We start from the raw sequence: 21,870 nt of genomic DNA, 5'->3' as shown, positions 1-21,870 counted from the left end.
GACCTTCGCATCATGAAAAACTTTGTTTTCAAAAACATGTGCTAACAATTATAATGTATAGGGCTTATAAATTATACAATATAGTACAGAGAGATTTTAGAAATGCCTGTGTGAGGAGCTGTTTTCACTGATACTCTTTCTTTAAAAAACAACAACTTTATTGAATTGAAATAGATAAAACAAACATTATCTGGAGTTATGTACAATTTTGAATATGCTTACTAATGACAATGAAGAAAAAACAAACACATTTAAACTATATACAATGACACTATCCACAAATACATATTGGCAAATTAAAATTCTTATAAATATTGATACATTAATCTAACAAATCATAAACTTTCTTTCACATATTATTTACAATAGTATTCCTAGAGGATCTTGCTCTTTTGGTCAATATCTCTAAATTACATACTTCAAAAAGTAGATTTTTGAATTCATTTACTGAGGGAGAAGATTTAGACTTCCAGTTTCTTGTAACCGTTTTCCTGACTACTGATACAATGGACCAGATCAGAGGCTGATTAGTTTCTGTAATACAATTAGGAACAGGAATGTTAAACAAAACTATAGATTTTGAGAGTAAAAAATTATCTGTGAAAATTGCTTGTAAAAATGATTAATGTCTTTTCAGAAATTATTTAAGTCTATACAATCAAATACCATATGGGCCCAATCAGCATTAACTACATTATTACAGCTCCAGCAGTTAACATTTTTCTTATTAAATTTGCTTAAAGAAAGTGGGGTTATAAAAGATCTATGCAAATATCTCCATGTGAAAATTTTCCATCTTAGTGAAAAAGTAGTTACACTAGCAGATTGTAATATATGTAATTTGTCTTTCTCTGTTGTGGGATGATTATTACTTAAGGAGAAATAATTCCAATAATTATCTGATATATTATCTAGATCTAGTTTAATTGCCTTATATAAGTGAGATAAAATGTTTTTAGTTGGTGATTTATGATGTATAGACAGCACCATATAGTGAATTAATTTAGGAACTGAACTTTTAGTTGATAAAATCATAGAGTCAAGTTTATTAGATACATATTTTCTACTTTCGTGTAGATCCAACCAGGATGTTGTGTCAAAATCATGTTCATTCTTCAGTAAGTTAATAGATTTCAGGTCATTATTAGATATCATTTGTGACCAAAAAATTAAATTTTGTTTTTGTTGAAAAGAGTACATTTTCATAAAATCAGAAGAAAATATAGCACCTTGTGTGTGTAGACTATACGGAATTGGAGAAAAAGCCAATCTTTATACAAGTTGAACTTATATAAATAGTTTCTAAATGATCTGATAAGAATTGTATAATTTGTTCTAAAATTCTGAGAAGAATAAGTGGAAAAATAAGCTTTTAAGATCCAGATAAAGGAGTTATTAAACAACATTAATGTCTGTGTTTTATTATTCTTTATTGCATCACTCATTAATATTTCTAGAATGTTCTTCCATTTAGCAGTGCATTTAATATCTATAAGAAGAGATATACATTTAGCCATTCCAGAAATTGAGTAAATTTCCAAATTAGGCAAAGCTATACCCCCATTTTCCCAATTTTTCATGTGATACGATAAGGCTACTCTAGGTCTTATAGGGAACCATAACAATTTATGTATCATAGAATTAAATTTCTTAATTAAAGAACTAGGAGGGGATAAAGAAATTGATTGGATAATATAAAGAATTTTAGGTAATATAATCATTTTAATAATTAAAAACTTTTCATCCATAGAAAATTGGATTTTATTCCATTTTTAATGAGATTTCCTATTGCCAATAAGCTTTTATTGTAATTGATTTGAATTATATCTTTTATGTTGTTAGCAATTACAATGCCTATTTAAAGTAGTTCATTAGACTGTGCTTGGTATTTTTATAGACATCTAGTAATTCTAGCTTTTTAGGGCCAGTTGTCAAGATTTTAGTTTTATTGTTATTAAAGGTTAAACCTGACTTTTTTTGAAAATATGCAGCATCTTTAAAAAGAGTATGAATCAATGCATTATTTCCACCTAGAGTAATGAGTATGCCATCCGCAAACATTTGTAATTTGGAAACATCATTAGAACTCAAGCGATAACCTTCGATGTTTTCATTATATCTTATCAAATTAGCCCAAGGTTCCATAATTAATGTAAATAGTAAAGGAGATAAAGGACACTCTTGCTTTGTTCCTTTGATTATTGGTATATTTTGGAATATATTTGTACCTATTATAATATATGCTTGGCTACCTTGATATAAACTTGTAATTAGATTTATGAAACTATTAGAGAAGTTTAGTTCCTCCAAAAGTAAAAATAAATAGTCCCAATTAACTGACTCAGAAGCACAGTTTATGTCAAGACTGATTAATATTAAGCTGTTTTTTAAGTATTCAACTGATTCAATTAAGGACAAAATTCTTTTGATATTGTCATAAGAGTTTCTATTTACTATAAATCCTGTTTGATCTTCACGGATTAATGTGGGCAAAATCTTTTTAAGTCTGTCTACATAAATTGACATAAACATTTTGTAATCAATGTTTAATAAGGAAATAGGCCTATGAGATGAACATTTAACAAGGTCCTTATCAGTTTTGAGGATCGGTGAGATAAAAGTATATGTCTATGATTGAGGTATTAGATTGTCATTTTGGGAAATATTGTATACTTTATGAAGCAGTTTTAAGGCATCAGCTGATAATAATTTATAAACTTCTGGGATGATACCGTCATTTCCCGGTGCTATATTTGGTTTTAATTTAGTAATCTGGGATTGGACATCTTTGAAGGAGATGGGTCTGTCAATAATAGTAACTTGTTCACTAGATAGTCTTTTTTTGTATATTTGTCAATAAAATATTTGATTTCTTAGTTAGAATCTATTATCTTAGACTGTTGGTTAATGTTTGTAAAAAATTCTCTAAATTCAATTAAGATATTCTGTATACCTGAAACTGTCTTTTTCTTTTTAGGGGAGAATATTTCATTTATATGATTGAATTTATTAATTCTTTTATTTTATAAGCCAATAAATTCAGAGATCTAGGATTGGTGGAGAATTTTAAGACTTTAAATTTTTCTACAATAATCATAGTTTTATGATTCAGTATTTCCATATACTTAGTATTCAAGGAGTTTATTTATTTTCTAATATCATTTTTATTAGTATCTTTTTCTTGGATAAGCTTCAAAGAATCTATCTTATTTTGTATTTCTATTAACTGTTCATCCCAACTTTTTCTTTTTTTGTTATACCATTTTAAAATTCTGCCATAGAGGTAGGCTTTTAAGGCATCCCATAAAGAGATCTCAGAAATAGTATTTATATTGTTTTGTTCAATAAAATTCTGGATTTCTGATGTTATAAAATCTTTAAAATCTTTCAATTTAGTTATATAGGCAGGTATTCTACTTATCTGAACATTACAGATTGGGGTAACTAAAAATTCGAAAATTATTGAATTGTGACCAGATAATGGACATGTAATCACCTTGGTATTAATTAAATAATCTACTAAATTATTAGAAAACAAAACTATAGATATCTTTGAATGTGTATTATGTCTATTTGAAAAAAAAAAGTATAAGCTAAGGAATCAGCAAAGGTATGTATATCTTTTAAGAAACAAGTTTCCAACAAATCTTTCAACAATTTGGCTGAAGCTGTAATTCTTCTTTTGTTATGTGATATTGACTCTTTATTGTCTATAATACAATTAAAATCACCAACTAATATTATATGTCCCTTAAAAAGTTGTACTATATGATCAAAATGTTGTTTTACCATATCAGTGCCTATTCCTGGAATCCAGTATAGATTTACTAAGGTGTATATTTTGTTATTAAACTGAATAGTAATTAGACAAAATATTCCTTTATTATCTTTATATGTATTAATAATTTTTGGTTTAGGTAATGAGTTGTTCCATAGGATAGCTACTCCTCTTTTCTTTTGAGAATGTTCTGAGTTAGCTAACACTGAACATGATTTAGTATCTAATCTAAGTACATTCTCCGTTTTCAGATGGGTTTCTTGTAAAAATATTAATTGAACTTTATGCAGTTTGAGATATTTAAAGAAACTTCCCCTCTTATTTGGATTATTTAATCCATTAATGTTAATTGAAATACATTTTAATGAAGTCATTCAATAGTATGGTGTTGAAAGAGAAGTATTTTGACCAAAACCATAGATTATTAATGTAAATAAAAGGAATACCTAGAGATACATTATTGTTAAAGTAATGTGGAAACATTGAATAAAGTACACTTTTGAGAATTACTCTTTTAAGAATTGTGGAAAATGCCAAGAAAGCTAATAGTAAACTATTATAACTTAAACTGGTAATTTCATAACTACCCTTAACTCCTCTGGAGTATAATACTCCCAATTCGAGTGACATATGGTCACTCAAATTAACCATCTGCTCAGTAGCAACATCTAATCAGCATCTGCCTGAGAAATTTCTACTTTGAATAAACAATTTTATGTTCTTATTCATGTTAATAATGTATAGAATAATCACATAAAAATCACTTTGTAAGATATATAACTAATAAATCTTTACAATCATATCTAACACTTTATAAATGTTAACATATTAGCAAACATCAGTATAACTACTAATAAAATAATAATCAACTGTGTATACCTGGTTATAATACTGCAAAAATAATGTTTTTGTTTGTATTTATGTTGTATACATAACACATCATGTAGCCAAAAAATAATACAAATTAGAATTCAGTACCTACAAATCTGAAGTCTGTACAACACAAAAAAACTGTGTATGTTAGCTCATGTGTTAAGTAATTGTATGAAATTCTTTCCTTGCAATAAGATTACTTCCTTTAGCTATATCATGGAAGATTTAATGATTCATGCCTACTATTTTACTGATAGGGAGTGTAACTATTGTATGACAAGATAATTTTAAAAGGCAACCATTCAACTACAACCTTTAAAAACCAGTAGTAGCTTTGGCAATACTATGTCTGAGGTTACAATATTCATCTGATGGAATCAGGAGTGTCTATGTATATTTTAAGAATGTAATCTATATGTTAATATGTTCTTATCAACTGTAATGGTTTATTCACATTATCAGAACACTTGCTAACTATTTGTACATAATTATTATAGGTTCATAGGTTCATAGGTTGATACTAGGCTATCTGCCCTAGGGCATTTATAAGCCTAGCCAGAGTGTGTTTGGCTTTCACCACCCTTTTAGATTATTTGACTGTGCCTCTGTATAGTAGGTTACAGAACATAGCCCTTTTAAGGTTAGTTTACTGTGCCTCTGTCTAGTAGGGACACAGAAGTGATCCCTGGGGTAAACCTACCATCTCCCATCCACTCGTCAAGATTTCTCTTGAAGAGGGTCATTGAGGGGCTCTGCCTAACATGGATTGGGATTTTGTTCCAGAGTGAGGGGAGCCTCTGGGATATGAATCTGTCCCTCCAGCATGTCCTATTTATTTCTGTGCTGAGGTTTAAGTCTCTGGAGCGTGTAGCTCTAAGGGATTTGGATTTCCTGAGGTGGAGCATGTCCATTAAATCTGGGTTGGACATGGCTTTATACGTCAGGCACAGATCGCCTCTGAGTAGGTGGTAAAGAACTGAGTAGAGCTGGAGTTTCTTTAGCCTAACTGCATAGGGCATCTGTTTGAGTCCCTTGATCCTCTTGGTGAGGTACTTTTGGGGTCTTTCCAGTTGCTGCAGGTGTCGGGTAAGGTACATCCCAAATGGGGCATTGTATTCAATTATGGGGCTGATGAGTGATGAGTAGAGGGGCACAATGACCTCTCTTGATCTAGATGTGAACCCTTTTGTGGTAAGGTGGGCTATATAGAAGATCTTTCTAACCACTTTGGCAACATGATTGTCAAAGGAGAGATTGCTATCTACTTGGGTCCCCAAATCCCTAATTACTTCTTCCATACTTAATGGATTTCCACCTATGTGTTAGTTTGTGGGCACTTTGTTTTTCCCAAAGGGGATGACTATGCACTTTTTGGCATTTAGCTTTAGGCCATGGCTCCGACACCAGCTATCTATCTCTGTGAGACCCCTTTGGAGGATGCTTGTGTCAGTCAGTGAGTCGATTATGGCACCCAGTTTGCAGTCATCTGCAAACTTGGTCAGCCATAGTCCTCCCATGTTAGCCTGTACCTCCAAGAAATATATACCGAACAGGAGGGGTCCCAGGACTGAGCCTTGTGGGACGCCACTTGTAACTGGTTTAGAGTCTGACATGGCACCTGCAATTCTGACCATGTGGGTTCTATCCCTGAGCCAGTTTGCAACCCATCTTGTGACATAGGGTTGATATTTAAGCTGGTGAGCTTATTTATGATGCCTGAGTGGGGTATTGCGTCAAAGGCTTTTGCAAGGTCCAGGTAGGCTGTGTGGACTACCTTCCCTTCATCTATTGCCTTGGTGACTGTTTCAAAGAAGTCGACTAGGTTCAAGAGGCAAGATCTGCCCCTAACAAAGCCTAATTGGGGGGGATCCAGTGTTTGGAGGTTCCCAATGTCTTTGTTTATGAGTTCCATGATGATACGCTCCATAACTTTGCAGACCAGGCTAGTCAGGCTTATAGGGCAATAGTTTCCGGGGTCTGTTGTGGCACCACCTTTGTGGAGTGGGACCACTGTTGCTGTACGCCATTCCTTGGGTACATATCCTGTAGTGAGGCTGAGATTGAACAGTGACTTTATATGAGGGTTCAGTTCTTCTTGAAGCTCATGTAAGACGCAGCCCGGGACACCGTCTGGTCCCATTGATACTGTGTTTTTTGCTTTGGAGAGGGAAGCTCTCACCTGTGCATCTGTGATGTCAGGGAGGCTACACTCTGTTGGGATAGACATTTGCTCTTTTGGGGGGAGGGGGGAAGTCTGCACTGAATCTGTCTGCCAGGATGTTGGCAATGTCTGTGGGTTCAGTGTATTTTTTGTCATTTTGCACTAACTCAGAGCATATCTGGGCGTTGCCACCCAGGTTCCTGACATAACTGAAGAAAGCCTTGTGATTATCTTTAGCACTTTGTGCAATTTTTCTTTTGAAGCCGGCCTTAGATGATTTTATGAGGGATCATAGTTTCTTGCTAGTACTGATCAGAGATGCCTTCCCTTTTTGGTCTTTTGCTCTATCATGTAGTAGCTTCCTCCTTCTGTTGTATAGCTTGTTTATGGCTGGGGTATACCAGACAGGGCTCCTGCCTTTGGAGGAGTGAGTCTTGGTTTTATTTGGGATAGCACGATCCATGCATTCCTGTAGGTGTCCATAGAATGCGTTTGTAAAGGATTCTGTGGTTTGGGCCGTATTTTCCACTGGCCCGGGGTGAAGGATTCCACCTCGGTTTTGAGAAGTGTGAAGTTTGCTTTTGAGATGTTCTTCACCGTGATTTCCTTGGCTGGGGGTGGGGACGGGATAAGGATGTCCAGTGAGATTAATTTATGTTCAGATCTTACCAATGAGGGGTATACCTCTGGTATGGAAAAATGAGTCCCCATGTTGGTGATGATCAGGTCCAATATGTTTTCCCCTCTTGTGGGAGTGGTGACCAGTTGTTTCATGGCATTTGTGTTTATAAATTCTAGGAACCATTGGGCGAGGGTGTTGGGGCTTGAGTAGTGCTCCCAGTCTATGTTTGGGTAGTTGAAGTATTTGGAGAGACCTTCATATTTTCCAGTGTTCTCAGGAAAGCCGAGTGGGGTTCCTGAGTTTGGGAGGGTGGTCTGTAGCAGGCTACAAACTGAAAGGCAGTTTTGCCCACTGTTAGTTGCACATGGATGGTCTCCGATGCTTCGTGCAGTGCCACTAACCTGGAGGTGTGGGTATCTTTGATCAATATGGATACTCCCCCTCCTTTTGTGGTTCGGTTACTTATAAAATTAGTCTGTGCTCATAACTTGTCCAAATAAACTAGAATATAACTGACAATGCTGTGTTAACAAATACATTTAATAACTAAAAATATATTTAAAGTCAAATAAATAAGAGGGTGGCCTAATGGTTAAGGTGTTTGCCTTACAAACACAAGGTGCAGGGTTTGAATCTCACAAAGAAGAATTGACTAGGCTTACAATGGCTCATAAGAGCAGTTAGCCTAGCACTAACATATGAATATGATATATGATATGAAGCAGGTGGCAATTTTTTAAACTTGGTTAGGTGGCCTAATGGTTAAGGTGTTTGCCTTATAAACACAAGGTGCAGGGTTTGAGTCTCACAAGAGATAATTGGCTAGGCTGCTTATGGCTAAACCAAAAAGCAGGTCTAGCACTAATCTATGGTATGGTATGGTATAAGAAACAAAAAGGGATTAACAAAGTAAACTTATCATAACTAACTTATAGGTAATAATATAAATAGTCAGTCTTTCTCTTTGCTATATTTTAGTACTGTCATTAAACTATAATATACCCCATTTATCTTACATACACATAACAGGTCTCTCTTTCTTCCAAGAAAGTTATCATCTGTAAGTTGAAAAATACAGTTTTAATCATGTAAAATTATGTACATGTCAGAGCAGTTTTATTTGGATTTGATAAATAGTGTATTATCCTATACAGTTTTCCTATAGATGAAATGAAAACTGATTATTCTGTAACATATGTATGTGAATGGTATGTATTCAGATATCAAAACCCATTGCACTTCTGGCTAGCTGTGTTACAAATAAATGATAATATAAGTGCTAATAAATCAAATATCTATAACCAGATGATACAATTAAGCTGTAGCCCTAAGAACCATACCTCACTAAACTATTACAAATTATCTACTATTAGTAGTCTTACTGCAAAAAAGAATGTGAATTTGCCATTGTCTTATTGGAACTATCATATTTCTAGTTGCTTATGTAACATTCAGGGTTCTTTTACTTTGTTTATAAAGAATTACATTTCCAAAAAACCAACCATGCATTAAAGCATTAATCCAGCCTATAGTTTACACTACAGGATAGAAAATATTGTGATTTGAATACATGCAGTATTTCCAACTAAATTCCTTATGTTCAGGAATTAGAGAGACTAAATAAACTGAATATGGTTTTAAAAATAAACTGTTAAAATAAAGCTACTTTGCCACAGTTTACATAAGGTGAAAACAAGTTTACAAACTATTTTATAACTGTCCTTTTCATTTGAAACAAAATTTCTTAAGTCTTGCCTTTCACGATCTTGTAAGCATCTGCTGTATGCTTTCTGGGCACTTAAATGATCTAATACTGCCATCTAGTGGCAGAACAGTGTACAGTCCAATTAAGCTTCAAAAACAGCAGATGATGCGGAAAAACAGTCACCTCGGCTCAACAGGCATCTCATGGAGTTATTCTCGAGCTCTGGAGACAACTTTTATCATTTTCAGTGGGAAACTGTGTGTAAACTCATTTAGCTTTAATTTAAAGGCTCGAGCCTGCTGTATAACTGTTAACTGAAAAAATGACAGCAAAGCTATGCCAAAACTGTGTTGCCATAGGAACATCTAAAGCTTACTAAAGCAACCACAAGTAAAGCAAAGCTTTTAGAAGTAATGAAATCATGCCACAAAAAACATTATTTATCATTCAAGTAATGTTATATAAGCATAACCATAAACCGGCAAAGGGGTACACAGAAGCATACAGACCACATTAAACCACCAAAGAAAAAAACTATTAATAATATTAAACACCAAAATAAGACAATAAAGCACAGCACAACACAACATAACCATCTCAACATCTCATTAATCTCCCCACAAAGGGCTACATTTACTATTCACAAACCGGATTGTGTAATAAGGGAAAGAAGAGGCATCAGATCTATAAGCACTAAGTAATATGGTTAAAAGCAACAACTAATCATTATCAGAAACACAACATTCTACCAAGCATTTTTATTTAACTACATACACTACGAGAAAATAAACCAATATTACTAAAATCAATTAAAATAAACTACTAATCTTTATCACAAATATAACATTCAACCAAACAGTTTTATTTAACTACTTATAATATGAGAAAAAGTATTATTAATCATTTAATGTAAAATGCAGTAACTAAATATAAAGCTATACCATCACCAACAGCACTATAGAAGGCAGTAATAAATTATCTGTGAACAAAAAAAAAAGTTCACAGATCTTACCTGTTGATCCAGTTTCATCTCCCCGGACTTTTTTGGGTCACTTACATGTAGAAAGGAGGCAAATAATAAGAAATGCATTTGATGTTAGTTATTTCCTAAGTTTCTTCTTTTGTTCAAAGGTTTTCCATGTTCCATTTTCTGGCAACCTCTTTAGACTAGCAGTAGCCCATTCCAGGTCTTCAAGTTTGTCCAGAAATTTATTTGTTTTAACAAAAGAAAGAGATGTGTCTAAGTCCTCAAAAAGTCTAGTTGCATTCTGGTGAAAGATTTTTTACCTTGCTGGAAATAATTAGTGAGATTTTATTTGGTTCTTTTTAAGTTCTTTTATTAAGGGCAAAAAGACTTTCCTTTTGGAGATTACTGCTGGTGAGTAATCATTATCGAAGCGTACTATATCGTCCTTTACCTTAATTGGTGATTTTGCCCAGGCAGTTTTCAGTACTCTTTCCTTATCATGAGATGAAATGAATTTAACAATCACAGATTTAGTAGAACTAGTTTTGCTATTTTTAGATGATACCATGGACCTGTGTGCCCTTTCAATACCATAGGAAAGTGCTTCAGGAAGTTCCAAAATTTCTGGCAACCATGATGTTCAAAACTTTTCTGTTATTCTCTTTTATATTATCAGGTAATCCAAATATTCTTATATTATTGTGATGAGATCCATTTTCAGGATCATCTACCTTTGATAGCAGTTGAGTATGTTGTCTTAAAAGAAATTCAATATTATGTTCACTTTCCTGAATTCTGGTATCCATATCATTAAGAGCTGTTTGGATTCCTGAGATTCGTTCCTTCTGTTGTTTTAGGTCTTCATGGATAGTATCCATTTGATGTGTACATCTCTTCTTGAAATTATCCAGCTTCAAGTCCATTCTGTTAATTTTGCTGGCTAATTATTGTATATTAGTCAGCAAAGACTGCATTTCCTTTTTTAAGGTAGCATCCTGATGTGCTGTTTTAGAGAAGCTCATCTTTTGACTGGTGAAGATCAGAGTATCACAGAAATTTTGACAGGAAAAATTAAATTATTCTAAAAATTTTTTAGATAATATCCTTCTTTATATCAAGAGGAATAAAAAACTTAAACAATATCCACAATTAGGATAGTTATTTCATAAAATTCCTGTCATAGAAAATCTGAAGAGACAGAGCTGAAGAGAAATGCTGCTACTCAGTGCTCTTCATGGCCACACCCCTCACTGATACTCTATCTGACTGCAGCTGTATATGCAGAATGATCATGACTCACAGTCAGGTAGAAAACTTTTCTCACCTATTTTTCTCATTGCCAGGTGGCGTGTCATTACTCATCAGCTCTGCTGTCAAAGAATACAGTGATCAACGTATTATCACTGCACTTGCAGACTGTATGTATGGTAACCTTTATGTACTGCAGTTGAATGGATCAGTCTGTCACACAAAGTCTGTGTAGCTAATGCACACACTCTATAGCTGTGCTACCGGATATCAAAAGGTAGACGTGTAGATTTCATTTTGCTGGTTTGGCAGACTCCACTGAGCCTGATTACCATCTTCAGCAAAGACTGGAGATAATATTGGTACTTAGTATACATATTTATTGCCAAAGATTCCTGCATTTAAACATTTGACAGACATGATCATTTACTGGATTTTTACTGTATTGGAAGATCATATAAACATCTTTCTTTGAGTCCTTGTTGTTGTTTGTTGAAGAATGCACTCCCTCCATCATCCTGTTCCCCTCTTACCTTATCCACACACTTCAAGGAAACAGTGCATTCTCATGATTAATGGATATAGTAGAGACCACAAAAGGAGTCCTTTGGCACTTCATGAGTGCTTTTAGTGAAAGTGGTTTGTGGAGTAATTAGGTGTTAAGTTCTTAAACAAAGGCTGTTTTGTTGAAATCAAATAAAACTCCAATTTCACACCAAAAGTAACAGTCTTGCACCACTTGCCCACACCCTGACACCCCCACTTACAAATATTTGATTAGGTTAAGTTGAGGGGTATGAGGTAGTATTGAAGGGCTTGCAAAAGGTGTGTGTGGTATGTTCCATAGTGTAGTGGTCATCTCATGTGCTTCATACCAGAAAGTCCTGCGTTCAAGCCCCAGTGGAATCAGTTAGTCCTGGGATAGATATTTATTAACTTGGTATCATACATATTTCTGAGAGGTGATATTTGCCTGATGTACAAGGCATCCCTGGACCCTGTTTTGATGAACCTTTCACATATCTGCAAAACACACAACATCAAAACTACTAGATTAAAATACCTATATTTTGCTTGCTGCATAAATAGGACATGTTAGAGAGACAAATATGTTTCTCAGTGAATTTTCATTCTTTGGAACAGGCTCCCCATCCATGTGAAGCAGAGTTCCTCCCTATCCCTATATAAGCGGAACTTGGACCAATGGATGGGTAATCCGAAATTCACACCTGGTCTGGCTCCTATGTTTCTGAAGGCTAGAGGCTGTCAGTAAATCACCCACTATACAAAATAAATTTGTGAGTCACATTTGGGTTGGCTTATAAGGGCCCTAGTGGTCTTTAGCCTAGTATACACCTATGAACCTATAAACATTTGTTTGGCAAATCTTTGGTCACTAAAGCTTACTTAGGCATCTGTACTGCATACATTCAAGGATTTTCAAGAGTTTGTTCTAAATTTCTTTTCAAGAATCTGTCTCCTCACTGATGGTTCCATGTTACCCTATGATTAAAGATCAGAGGGACAGTGTTGGCCATATTCATCAGGTTTTAAGATTTTGGGCTGGAAGAGATGAAAGGCTGGCAAATGAAGGCTGGAAGGGAAAAGTCAGGAGCTGAAGGAGAAAGAGCACGTTTGGGGAGCTTATGAGGAGTACATGCCTTTTTTGAAAGGAATACAAAGAAATCCATCATGTTCCTGTTGAGAATGTGAGATACTATGTCCACTCTGCTTTAGAATGCAATTGGATGCATACTTTAAGGAAAGATTTTATGTACTCTATAGAGAACATAAAGGAATGCAGTCATTCTTTTGGGAGAATTATTTAAAATGTCTGTATTATAACAGAGTGCCCTTATTTAACATGGACCGTAGTTGAAGCTTTTCAGTGCTGGATGTTTTTAGAAGATCATTGGGGTTGTAAATCTGGATACTGCAACATTCTGCTCCTTTGGAATGTACAGGAAGATATGCCTCCTGTTAGTTAATTGGAACCATGAAAGGGAATCTCTACCTTTTAGGTATATTGCTAAAAAATACTCTACCACCTTTTAGAATACAGAAAAAAAGACCTAATATCTGGGTGTAATTTATTTATTTATTTATTTATTTATTTACTGTGTGTGTTGGGAATGCCACTGGAAGAGACCATTCTGGTAGTTATGAAAGTATGCCCTTGTCTTCTAGTAGTGTTGGAAAGCAATATGTTATTGGAAAGTCAATATGCATTCTTTAGTATGAGAAAAACAAATTCTGCTCTTCACTCTGAAAATCTAATCAGCCATACAAATCAGAATTTAGAAAAATGAAAGGGTGAATGACCATGTTTTTTAGTATGGTCTCCTCAACCTCTAGAGGAAGGGGATGGCTATACTGTTATGGGAGATTAATGCATTTACCGATATATCTAGGCAATGGAATGGGTCATCTGTCAAAGCAAATTGGTCTAAACTAAAACACCTCAAAATGCTCTTGTCTTTGCAGTCTTCAGTTTACCAAATAAATCCCAGAAGCCCCTCTACAGAGCTACTTGTTAAGAGTGCATTAGCCAAAACACATGTACCAAACTGAACCCAGGTTGAAGAGAAAAACTTGAAATGCACACACTGGTCATAATACATGCAATATACATTATAGTATAAAGTTACTAGTTGTGAAGGTTCATTTGGTATGGTATGATATAGGTACACAAATTACAGTACTAGGCAAACCCTCAGAAACATATGTCAGACGTCAGGGGAAATTGGGATTTCAGGGAGTACTGCTGAAAATTAAAATAATGTATCAGGAACTGGAAACAGGATGCCGAATGTGTGTTTGTGTGTGTGTGTGTGTGGGGGGGGGGGGCTCAGCTACATAGTATAGGAGGTAGCAGTGCAGAAAACTGTGAGGCAGTAAGACAGAGAGACCATAGTGAGTACAGGGAACAGCAGAGCGGAAAGAGGTCATAATGATTACAGGGAGTAGCAAGCATAGCAAGGCTGAGAGAAGGAACACTGTGAGCTTAGGAAACTGCAGAAGTGAAGCAAGAGAGAGAGAGCTGAGTGAGCATAAGGACAAGGAGAAAAGGGAGAGATCATAGGAAACATAGGGAATGGAGAAAGCAGGGCATAGGAGAGAGAAAGAACAGTGAGTACAGAAAACAGAGTGAGAGAGAAGGAATGGAGAAAGCAGGGCATAGGAGAGAGAAAGAGAGAATAGTGAGTACAGAAGGCAGAGGGAGTGAGAGAGAGAGAAGGAATGGAGAAAGCAGGGCATAGGAGAGAGAAAGAGAGAATAGTGAGTACAGAAGGCAGAGGGAGCGAGAGAGAGAATGGAGAAAGCAGGGCATAGGAGAGAGAAAGAGAGAATAATGAGTACAGAAAGCAGAGGGAGAGAGAGCGGGAAAGTGTAGGAACAGAGCATGAGCATATAAAAGAGCAGATAGTGTAAGAATTTAAAGGGCTTTCTGAAACTGTAAGATGAAACTGGAATGACTGGGATGACTGTCTCTAGCTTTTAATTATCCAGATCTGTGCTAAACAAGCGCCAGATATCTGAGTTTCTCCTTTACGTGTGAAATCTTCTTGTACCTTTCAGAATAAAAGTCTGTGCACAAGATCTGATAAAGGTGATTTATTATGTAGTAGCAGGATACAGTACAGGTAGATGCCAACAATATCTGAATCAAATCTGTCCATAGCTTTTGTACTCAGAATTGTTAATTTCGTCCTGAATAGCTGACTTAATACTAACTGGCATTCCTTTCCTGACAAATGTAGACTGCACTACACTGACTTTTTGTGTATCAGTCCGAACTAACTTATTGATTTCTGTGTCTGCAGTATCGCTTCTAATAATACCAAAACCTTGTAAATTTCCAAGTTCTACACACCTTTTTAACCGTGGTTCAGGTTATTTCTCTTAGGTCATTTGTATCCTTCACTGAAACATTCCCTTTTATTGAAACTGCATGTAAAATACAAAATTATGATAACATCTGCTTTAATGTGGCTGCATTTCTAGGTATATGTAAAAAGAATACTGTATTACATTCTAATAAGCTACAAGTGAAACCTGATCTTGTAGCTAGTAAACACAGGATGTGACAGAGCAGACTGCGTAGTAAGTGCAGAAAACTGAAGATGGGAGAAGGAAAGATGGTGGTGAGTACTGGATACTGTGAGATAGAGAGAGAATTAGTGAGCACAGGATACAGCAGGGTGGAGTTAGTGAGCACAGGAAACAGCAGGGCGGAGTTAGTGAGCACAGGAAACAGCAAGCAGAGTTACTGAGCACAGGAAACAGCAGAGCAGAGTGACAAATTAAACATGGAGAGAAGAGCAGATAGCAAGACAAACTACAAACCTTAGGAAGTATAACATAGCAAACCTAAAAGAGAGGCGATAGTGAGTGTAAGAGGCAGCATGATAGAAGGCATAGCAGTAATATAAAACAGCAGGAGAGTAGTGAACAGTGTGCACAGGCACTGCAGAGCAGTACAGTAAATATCAGGACAGAGAGATGGAAAATGGGGGTTAGTGAGTGCCTGACATTGCAGGGCAGAGGGAGTTAGTGAACACAAGAAAAATGGAGTCAAAATAGGAGACCACAGTGAGTACATGAAACAGCAGAGTGCAGAAGGGAACATATAAGGGAAGGAAACATAAGAGGAACGTGCTGTTAGTGAGTACAGGAAGCAACATATCAGAAAGAGAGAGAGAGAGTACATAGTGAGTACCAGAAATGTGGAGGTGGATGTAAAGAAATGACTTTGACAATATTGCATTTTAAACGTGAAGAGAGAAGGAAGCTGAGGAAGTGTTGCAGATAGATGTTAAAATGTAGTGCACCTCAGCTGCTCTCAGCTGGAGAACATATATTGGCTAGCAAAACTGGGAATCTCCTGGTTACTGGACAAGTTACTTCAGCAGGTAACAGCTTATGAAAGGCTAGTATTAATAACACTCATGGTGTTATTTCCTATGGAGCCATGCTGCAATGTTTTTTGACATTTTTGAAATTTACTGTCTGAAGAACTTCCCTTTCTAGCATACTGTTGAGAAGTGGTCAATCTAATTCATTCAATGCTGAGCAGTATATTTGTCTGATACAGGCAACATTTTGATAAGGTTTTCATTTTTTGCACACAAATCTTGTATTTAGTTTCTCCTTTTCTATGGCATAAATTCCACAGTTGACTCTATTGGCAAAATTCCTCATGTATAGCAGAAAAGTAAAAATGGCTTAGTTTTTAATCTGCAAATATTAGACAAAGCTTTAGTAACCATCTCTTTTTTGTGTTTTTTTTCTTTACTTTCAGCTCGTTGTCCAGCCTTTCGTGCTATGTTTGAGAGGCACATGGCAGAAGAAAAAAAGGTGAGGAAAGGACTATGCTTCATTCCAGTCTTCTGCAGCAAGGATTTACAGAGCCTGAAGTATGGGAAGAGAATGTAATGCAGTGGTAATCGACTTTAGGTCAGGTCTTGTGGGGGTGTATTTCCCTTCTTTTATAAGTTTATTTTATAGTTTTTATGTAATATTATTTTAGACATCAGTAATATGATTTTAGAATCTCTCTGAAAATGTTTTCTGGAGCCTTGTTCATTATGTACCTTATTTATTGAAATATTCCTCTTAATAGAGAGATTTACAGATAACAAGGAATAAGATATTCCATAGTGGGAATGGGTGGTAGTTAGGGATATGTATGTTGATACAGTTTGTGAGAATTGCTAGTGGTGAGAAGCATGTTTGTGCTACATAATGAAAATATTAAGTCCAGATACTTAGTTTATCAGTTTGTGTACTTATTCTAATTTGTTTTGCTATTTTATATTAATTCCACTCTAGTTTGTATCTAAATGTAGTCTGTATCTTTTACTATTGTGATTTCCTGTCGCCTTGTTTTGCATCCCAGGCTTGGTTTCAAAAATGTCCATTGAAATTAGTCTGCTAGACTGATTAACAAATTAAATAAATAAAGAAACAAATACATAAATTGCAGTTCAGTGAATGTCACTTAATCAACAAACAATTTCCTAACACCCTTAAAATTGACAAAGAAATGTTTGCAAAGTGGACGAAGAAAAAAAATAAACATTATCGATGCCGGTTTCTGCCCTCTTTATACCAAACTTAAATGATCTAACTCAAAAGTTGCAGCATGATGTGGAAGTTCGAATCTCAGCTGCTGCAGCTTCAGTCAACAATTGTATCATAAGCATTAAAGAGATTGTTTTTGTCAACAATATCTCTAGCATTAAATAGATTGTTTTCCACTGTTGTTTTGGTGAGAATTTTAACCAAAGTCTTAGCAAATGAATGACAGAGTAAGAACAACATGATATGAACAGATAAAGTGTATCAAGAAGATGTCTACATGTGAGCAAGGGTCTGGATGGTGAAGAAAGAAATAGAGTCTGTAGACTAAGAGAGAGTATTTTTAGGAAAAGCTGTTGAAGCTGCCTCTGGCTAACAAAGAATAAAGATTCCTGAGGGAACTATAAATGGTAATAGATGCAAGGATTATGGTTAGAGTACCTGAAGTATCCACAGATGGAAGTTTATTGATGGAGGTGAGAATGCTAATCTGTGTAAGGAGTGTGGTGAAGGTGCCTAAAGGAACCATAATGAAGCTTTCTGGGGGAACTGAGCATGGTAACATAGCGAAGATACCTTGTAACCAAAAGAGTGAAGCTTTCTGATGGCACTGAGAATGGCAAACTGTGGTGAAAGTGCCTGTAATAACCACAGAGTGAAGCTTTCTGTAGAAAATGAGAACGGTGAAAGTCAGTGAAGGTAAGTTCGAGGGGAACTGAAAATGGTAAACATAGGTATCTGTAATAATCTGGGGGCACTGAGACTGGTAATCTGTGTAGGGAGTGTGGTGAAGTTACGTGTAATAACCACAGAGTGAAGCTTTCTGTAGAAAATGAGAACGGTGAAAGTCAGTGAAGGTAAGTTCTAAGGGAACTGGAAATGGTAAACATAGGTATCTGTAATAATCTGGGGGCACTGAGACTGGTAATCTGTGTAGGGAGTGTGGTGAAGTTACGTGTAGTAACCAGGGAATGAAGCTTTTTGAGAGAACTGAGTAGTACTGTTCAAGGGAGTGTGGGCAAAGAGCTAATGCACATAGTATGGATGTTGGCACCTTCCCTTTAGTGTAGTTGGCTTTGGGTTAGATAGTTTGCCTTTCATTATTCACCTGGTTTTAATTTGCTGCCTTTTCTCCTAGAACCACTTTGAAATCACTGAAGTGAAACCTGAAATTTTTAAAGAAATACTGCACTTTATTTACACGGGGAGGGCTCCGAATCTGAATAACATGGGGTATGATTTGCTAGCAGCTGCAGAAAAGGTGGGTTTAATCTGCCATCTTTTTTAGATTTATGTATTACTTATCACTAATATAATTGTGAAATAATGTATTCTCATTGGGTTTATCTCTGATATTCATGTCAGACAAGTGGGATGTCAATTAACAATGCTCATATTCTGACATTAATCACTGATATTGTCGCTGTCATAATGTATAAATATCTGAGTGGCCCTACATCCTATCTGGCCTTTGTGCCTTGTGCTTGTTTACCGTACATTGAATATATATATAATCACAGTTCTGTAACTGAAAAAGGGTATCCATTATCATCAAGCTAGATGAGTCCTTTTTTCTTGTAGTTCATTGGACATATGCCACTGAAGACTTGAACTAGTTGTCTGGTAAACAGGATAAGCAGCAAGAGACAGATCATGAAACCTATTATGGATCATGTTTTCTCTTGATGCAGCTTTCAGCGTGATAAGTGCTTTATTAACCACTTCATTGTCGGTGCTGTTTTCCTGCCATATCCATGGCAACAATGGCATATTTCTTGTTCTGGTGTCATCAGCTAGAAGTTTTGTCAGCAGTGGTTCAGCAAACTAAACATTTTTTGTTGGCAGCCCCCACAAGCATTGCCTAGCTTTACTTCTGATTTGCATAGGACATTTCCCAATTCTTATCTCTTCTCTTAAACATTCCAAACACAAGTGCCTGGAACGTTTCTCCCCAGGACTACACTGAAAATGAGTTCTGTTCCAGTTGGACATTCCTGGTAAACAAATGTAAACAAACAAACAAAACATTCCTTACATACAGATACATTAGGCACTCACAGCCATTCTTCCATTGCCATGCTGCATTATGGGTTTTAGCATAAATGAGTACAGTTTGAATTCCTTGTTTGAGTGCTTCCCATCTCTTACTAATATGGATAGCTTTCTGAACATCATGCACTAAAACCATTGTGAATTCCTACTTCTGAAGCTGAAACTCGATTAGCTAACTATGAAAGAAGTCCAAGACACAAGGCCCACGGAACTGCCTGCGAAGCAGGAGAATCAGAACAACAAACACTTGTGTAATATAGTGTTTTTGCCCATTTAATGTGGTATTTTAAAAGTACACAGTGCAACTACCTTCATTTAAATACAAAACAATCATGGCTCTTTATCTCACAGCTCTAACTCCCTTAGTGATGACACCATTGTTTTCAGAGGCTTTTTGGTGCATCCAGATCAATCCACTGCTAAATGAGTGCATGAAAAAGGCTGTTTTTCATTGTATTTCAATTATTTAAAGTTCTGCTGTTAAACCGTGCTATTTTTGAAGAAGATTATGCACTTTAAACTTGCTTTTTATCTGTTATTACTGATACTTTGCAAGTGTTTGTTGGGCTGCGTCCAGGCCCAGACAGAACTGTATATTTACTGCTGAATACTGAATTGTACTTCATCTGAAAATTTACTAGTGGCTTTGAACCTTAGTTACTTATTCTAGAGGGGGATAGTACAAGACAGGTTCTCAGCCTACTAGCCTGGTTGCTGTAGGAGTGTACATCAGTAACAAGACTACCTAAAACTGCCTAGGGTTAAGCTTGATAACTAATGTGTGTATTAACTACTGTGACCTTGTTCTCTGTTTGAAATTATCAGTGACCTGGACTCCTGCCATGGCCATTTTCATTGATTTCCTGAACTTTCTGCTTGATTTCTAGCTTTAATCTGTTGTTTCTACACTCTGGGTGGTCCCAAACAGTGTTTTTACATTAGGGAGTCTTTGGCCTGCTCCCTAGTGGCCTTAGAGAGGGTCCAGGTTACCTCTGAGCTGGGATGCACTGTCTGAAAGTGTCTGCTTGCTATTGGCTAGAGTGCTAATTTCTTTGTTTGAGCTTTGTTTCTGCCTATATAAAGTCATTACATTTGCACTGCTCATTGTGTAGCAGCAGTTGACAGTGCCCTGTGTGGACACAGACACCTCAAATTGAATTTTTTCCTATAAACTACTTCTATAATTTCCTAAATCCCTAGCTTCACACAGATCAGCTAGTTTGTGATTGTGCACTTGACCCTAGACAGTTTTATGCATGACTTGTTAGTATTCTACACTCTGCAGCCACCAAGCTGGTCAGCTGTGTATCTGCCTTGTACTGTCCCCCTGTAGAATAGGTAGCTGAGATCCAAAGCCATGGACATGCACTTCCCTGCTATTTCCACAGCTGGCCTGATGACATGGGCATCCTGAGGCAATGCAGCAGTTGCCTCAGGTACACTGACAACCACTTAATCCTCAAACAAATGAATGAGGTATGCAAGAAATGTAGCTATACAATGTCATTGAAGGGAAGGCACATGAGTCCCACCCCTTTGTTTACTGAATGTCTTCCACTAGTGCAGCTACATGCAGTAGCACTGATGGTAGGCAGGTTAAGACATAAGATCAACCAATGCAGGTATGCTTGTAAGCCCTACCTCCATTTGTTGGACAGAGTTTACCCATCACCATCTAACTGGAATCCAAGCAGAACTTGATTGTTTTCTTTCATTAATGGGTAGGTGAAACATACAAAGGACATAGTTGTTGACATTTTCAAGGCATTCACACATTTAGGCCAGCTAGTTCACAGACAGGGACTAAAGGTGGACGTGTCTCTATTTACATCAAAAATAAATATACATCAAGGCTGCTCAAATAGGACAATATACTTGAGCTGCTCCAGGTTCAAATGACCATAGGTAAAATTCAATACCACTTCCTTGCAAGCTATAGGTTCCCCCTCTATGACTCACAAAACCAATACCATGTATTTAAACTTATTAGAAACACTAACCATCTATGGGTGACTTTAATTACCCCAGCTATTAATTGGGAATCCTATACAACACCAAACGTACATGCACAGAGATTCTTGGATTTTGTAAACACAGACTCCCTGGACCAGATAGTCAATGCACCAACCAGGGGTGCAACCATACTGGATCTGGTCCTCACTAATATAGGAGACTGCTGCACACCCCCAACTGTAATGCCTTTCCTGTTAAGGTCAGACCACAAAATGGTCACCTTTGAAGTAAAAACAAAACCTGGACCCCCAGCTAAACCTGGAATATTCATGAACTATTCTAAGGCTAACCTCTTGCTATTAAGTGAGAACCTGGCAAAATTTCAAGCCTCCATAAACCCTGAGCCCACTGCTGCCTATGCAGAACTGTT

The 21,870-nt window shown here is 36.2% G+C and overlaps 1 protein-coding gene across 1 annotated transcript in view; it reads left to right on the top strand.

Annotated features, from left to right (window-relative positions):
• LOC122788036 (speckle-type POZ protein-like) overlaps positions 1–21,870 on the top strand; it is a 127,943-nt gene that overhangs the window by 72,967 nt on the left and 33,106 nt on the right. Inside the window, exons 6-7 of the mRNA XM_044054956.1 lie at positions 16,657–16,712; positions 18,574–18,696. Of these exons, the coding sequence (XP_043910891.1) occupies positions 16,657–16,712; positions 18,574–18,696 (179 nt within the window). The remainder of the gene's footprint in view (positions 1–16,656; positions 16,713–18,573; positions 18,697–21,870) is intronic.

The sequence above is a fragment of the Protopterus annectens genome, chromosome 13.part0, assembly GCF_019279795.1.
Source record: "Protopterus annectens isolate FY-2018-M chromosome 13.part0, PAN1.0, whole genome shotgun sequence".
NCBI lineage: Eukaryota > Metazoa > Chordata > Ceratodontiformes > Protopteridae > Protopterus > Protopterus annectens.
This window is presented reverse-complemented; position numbering and strand designations above follow the sequence as displayed.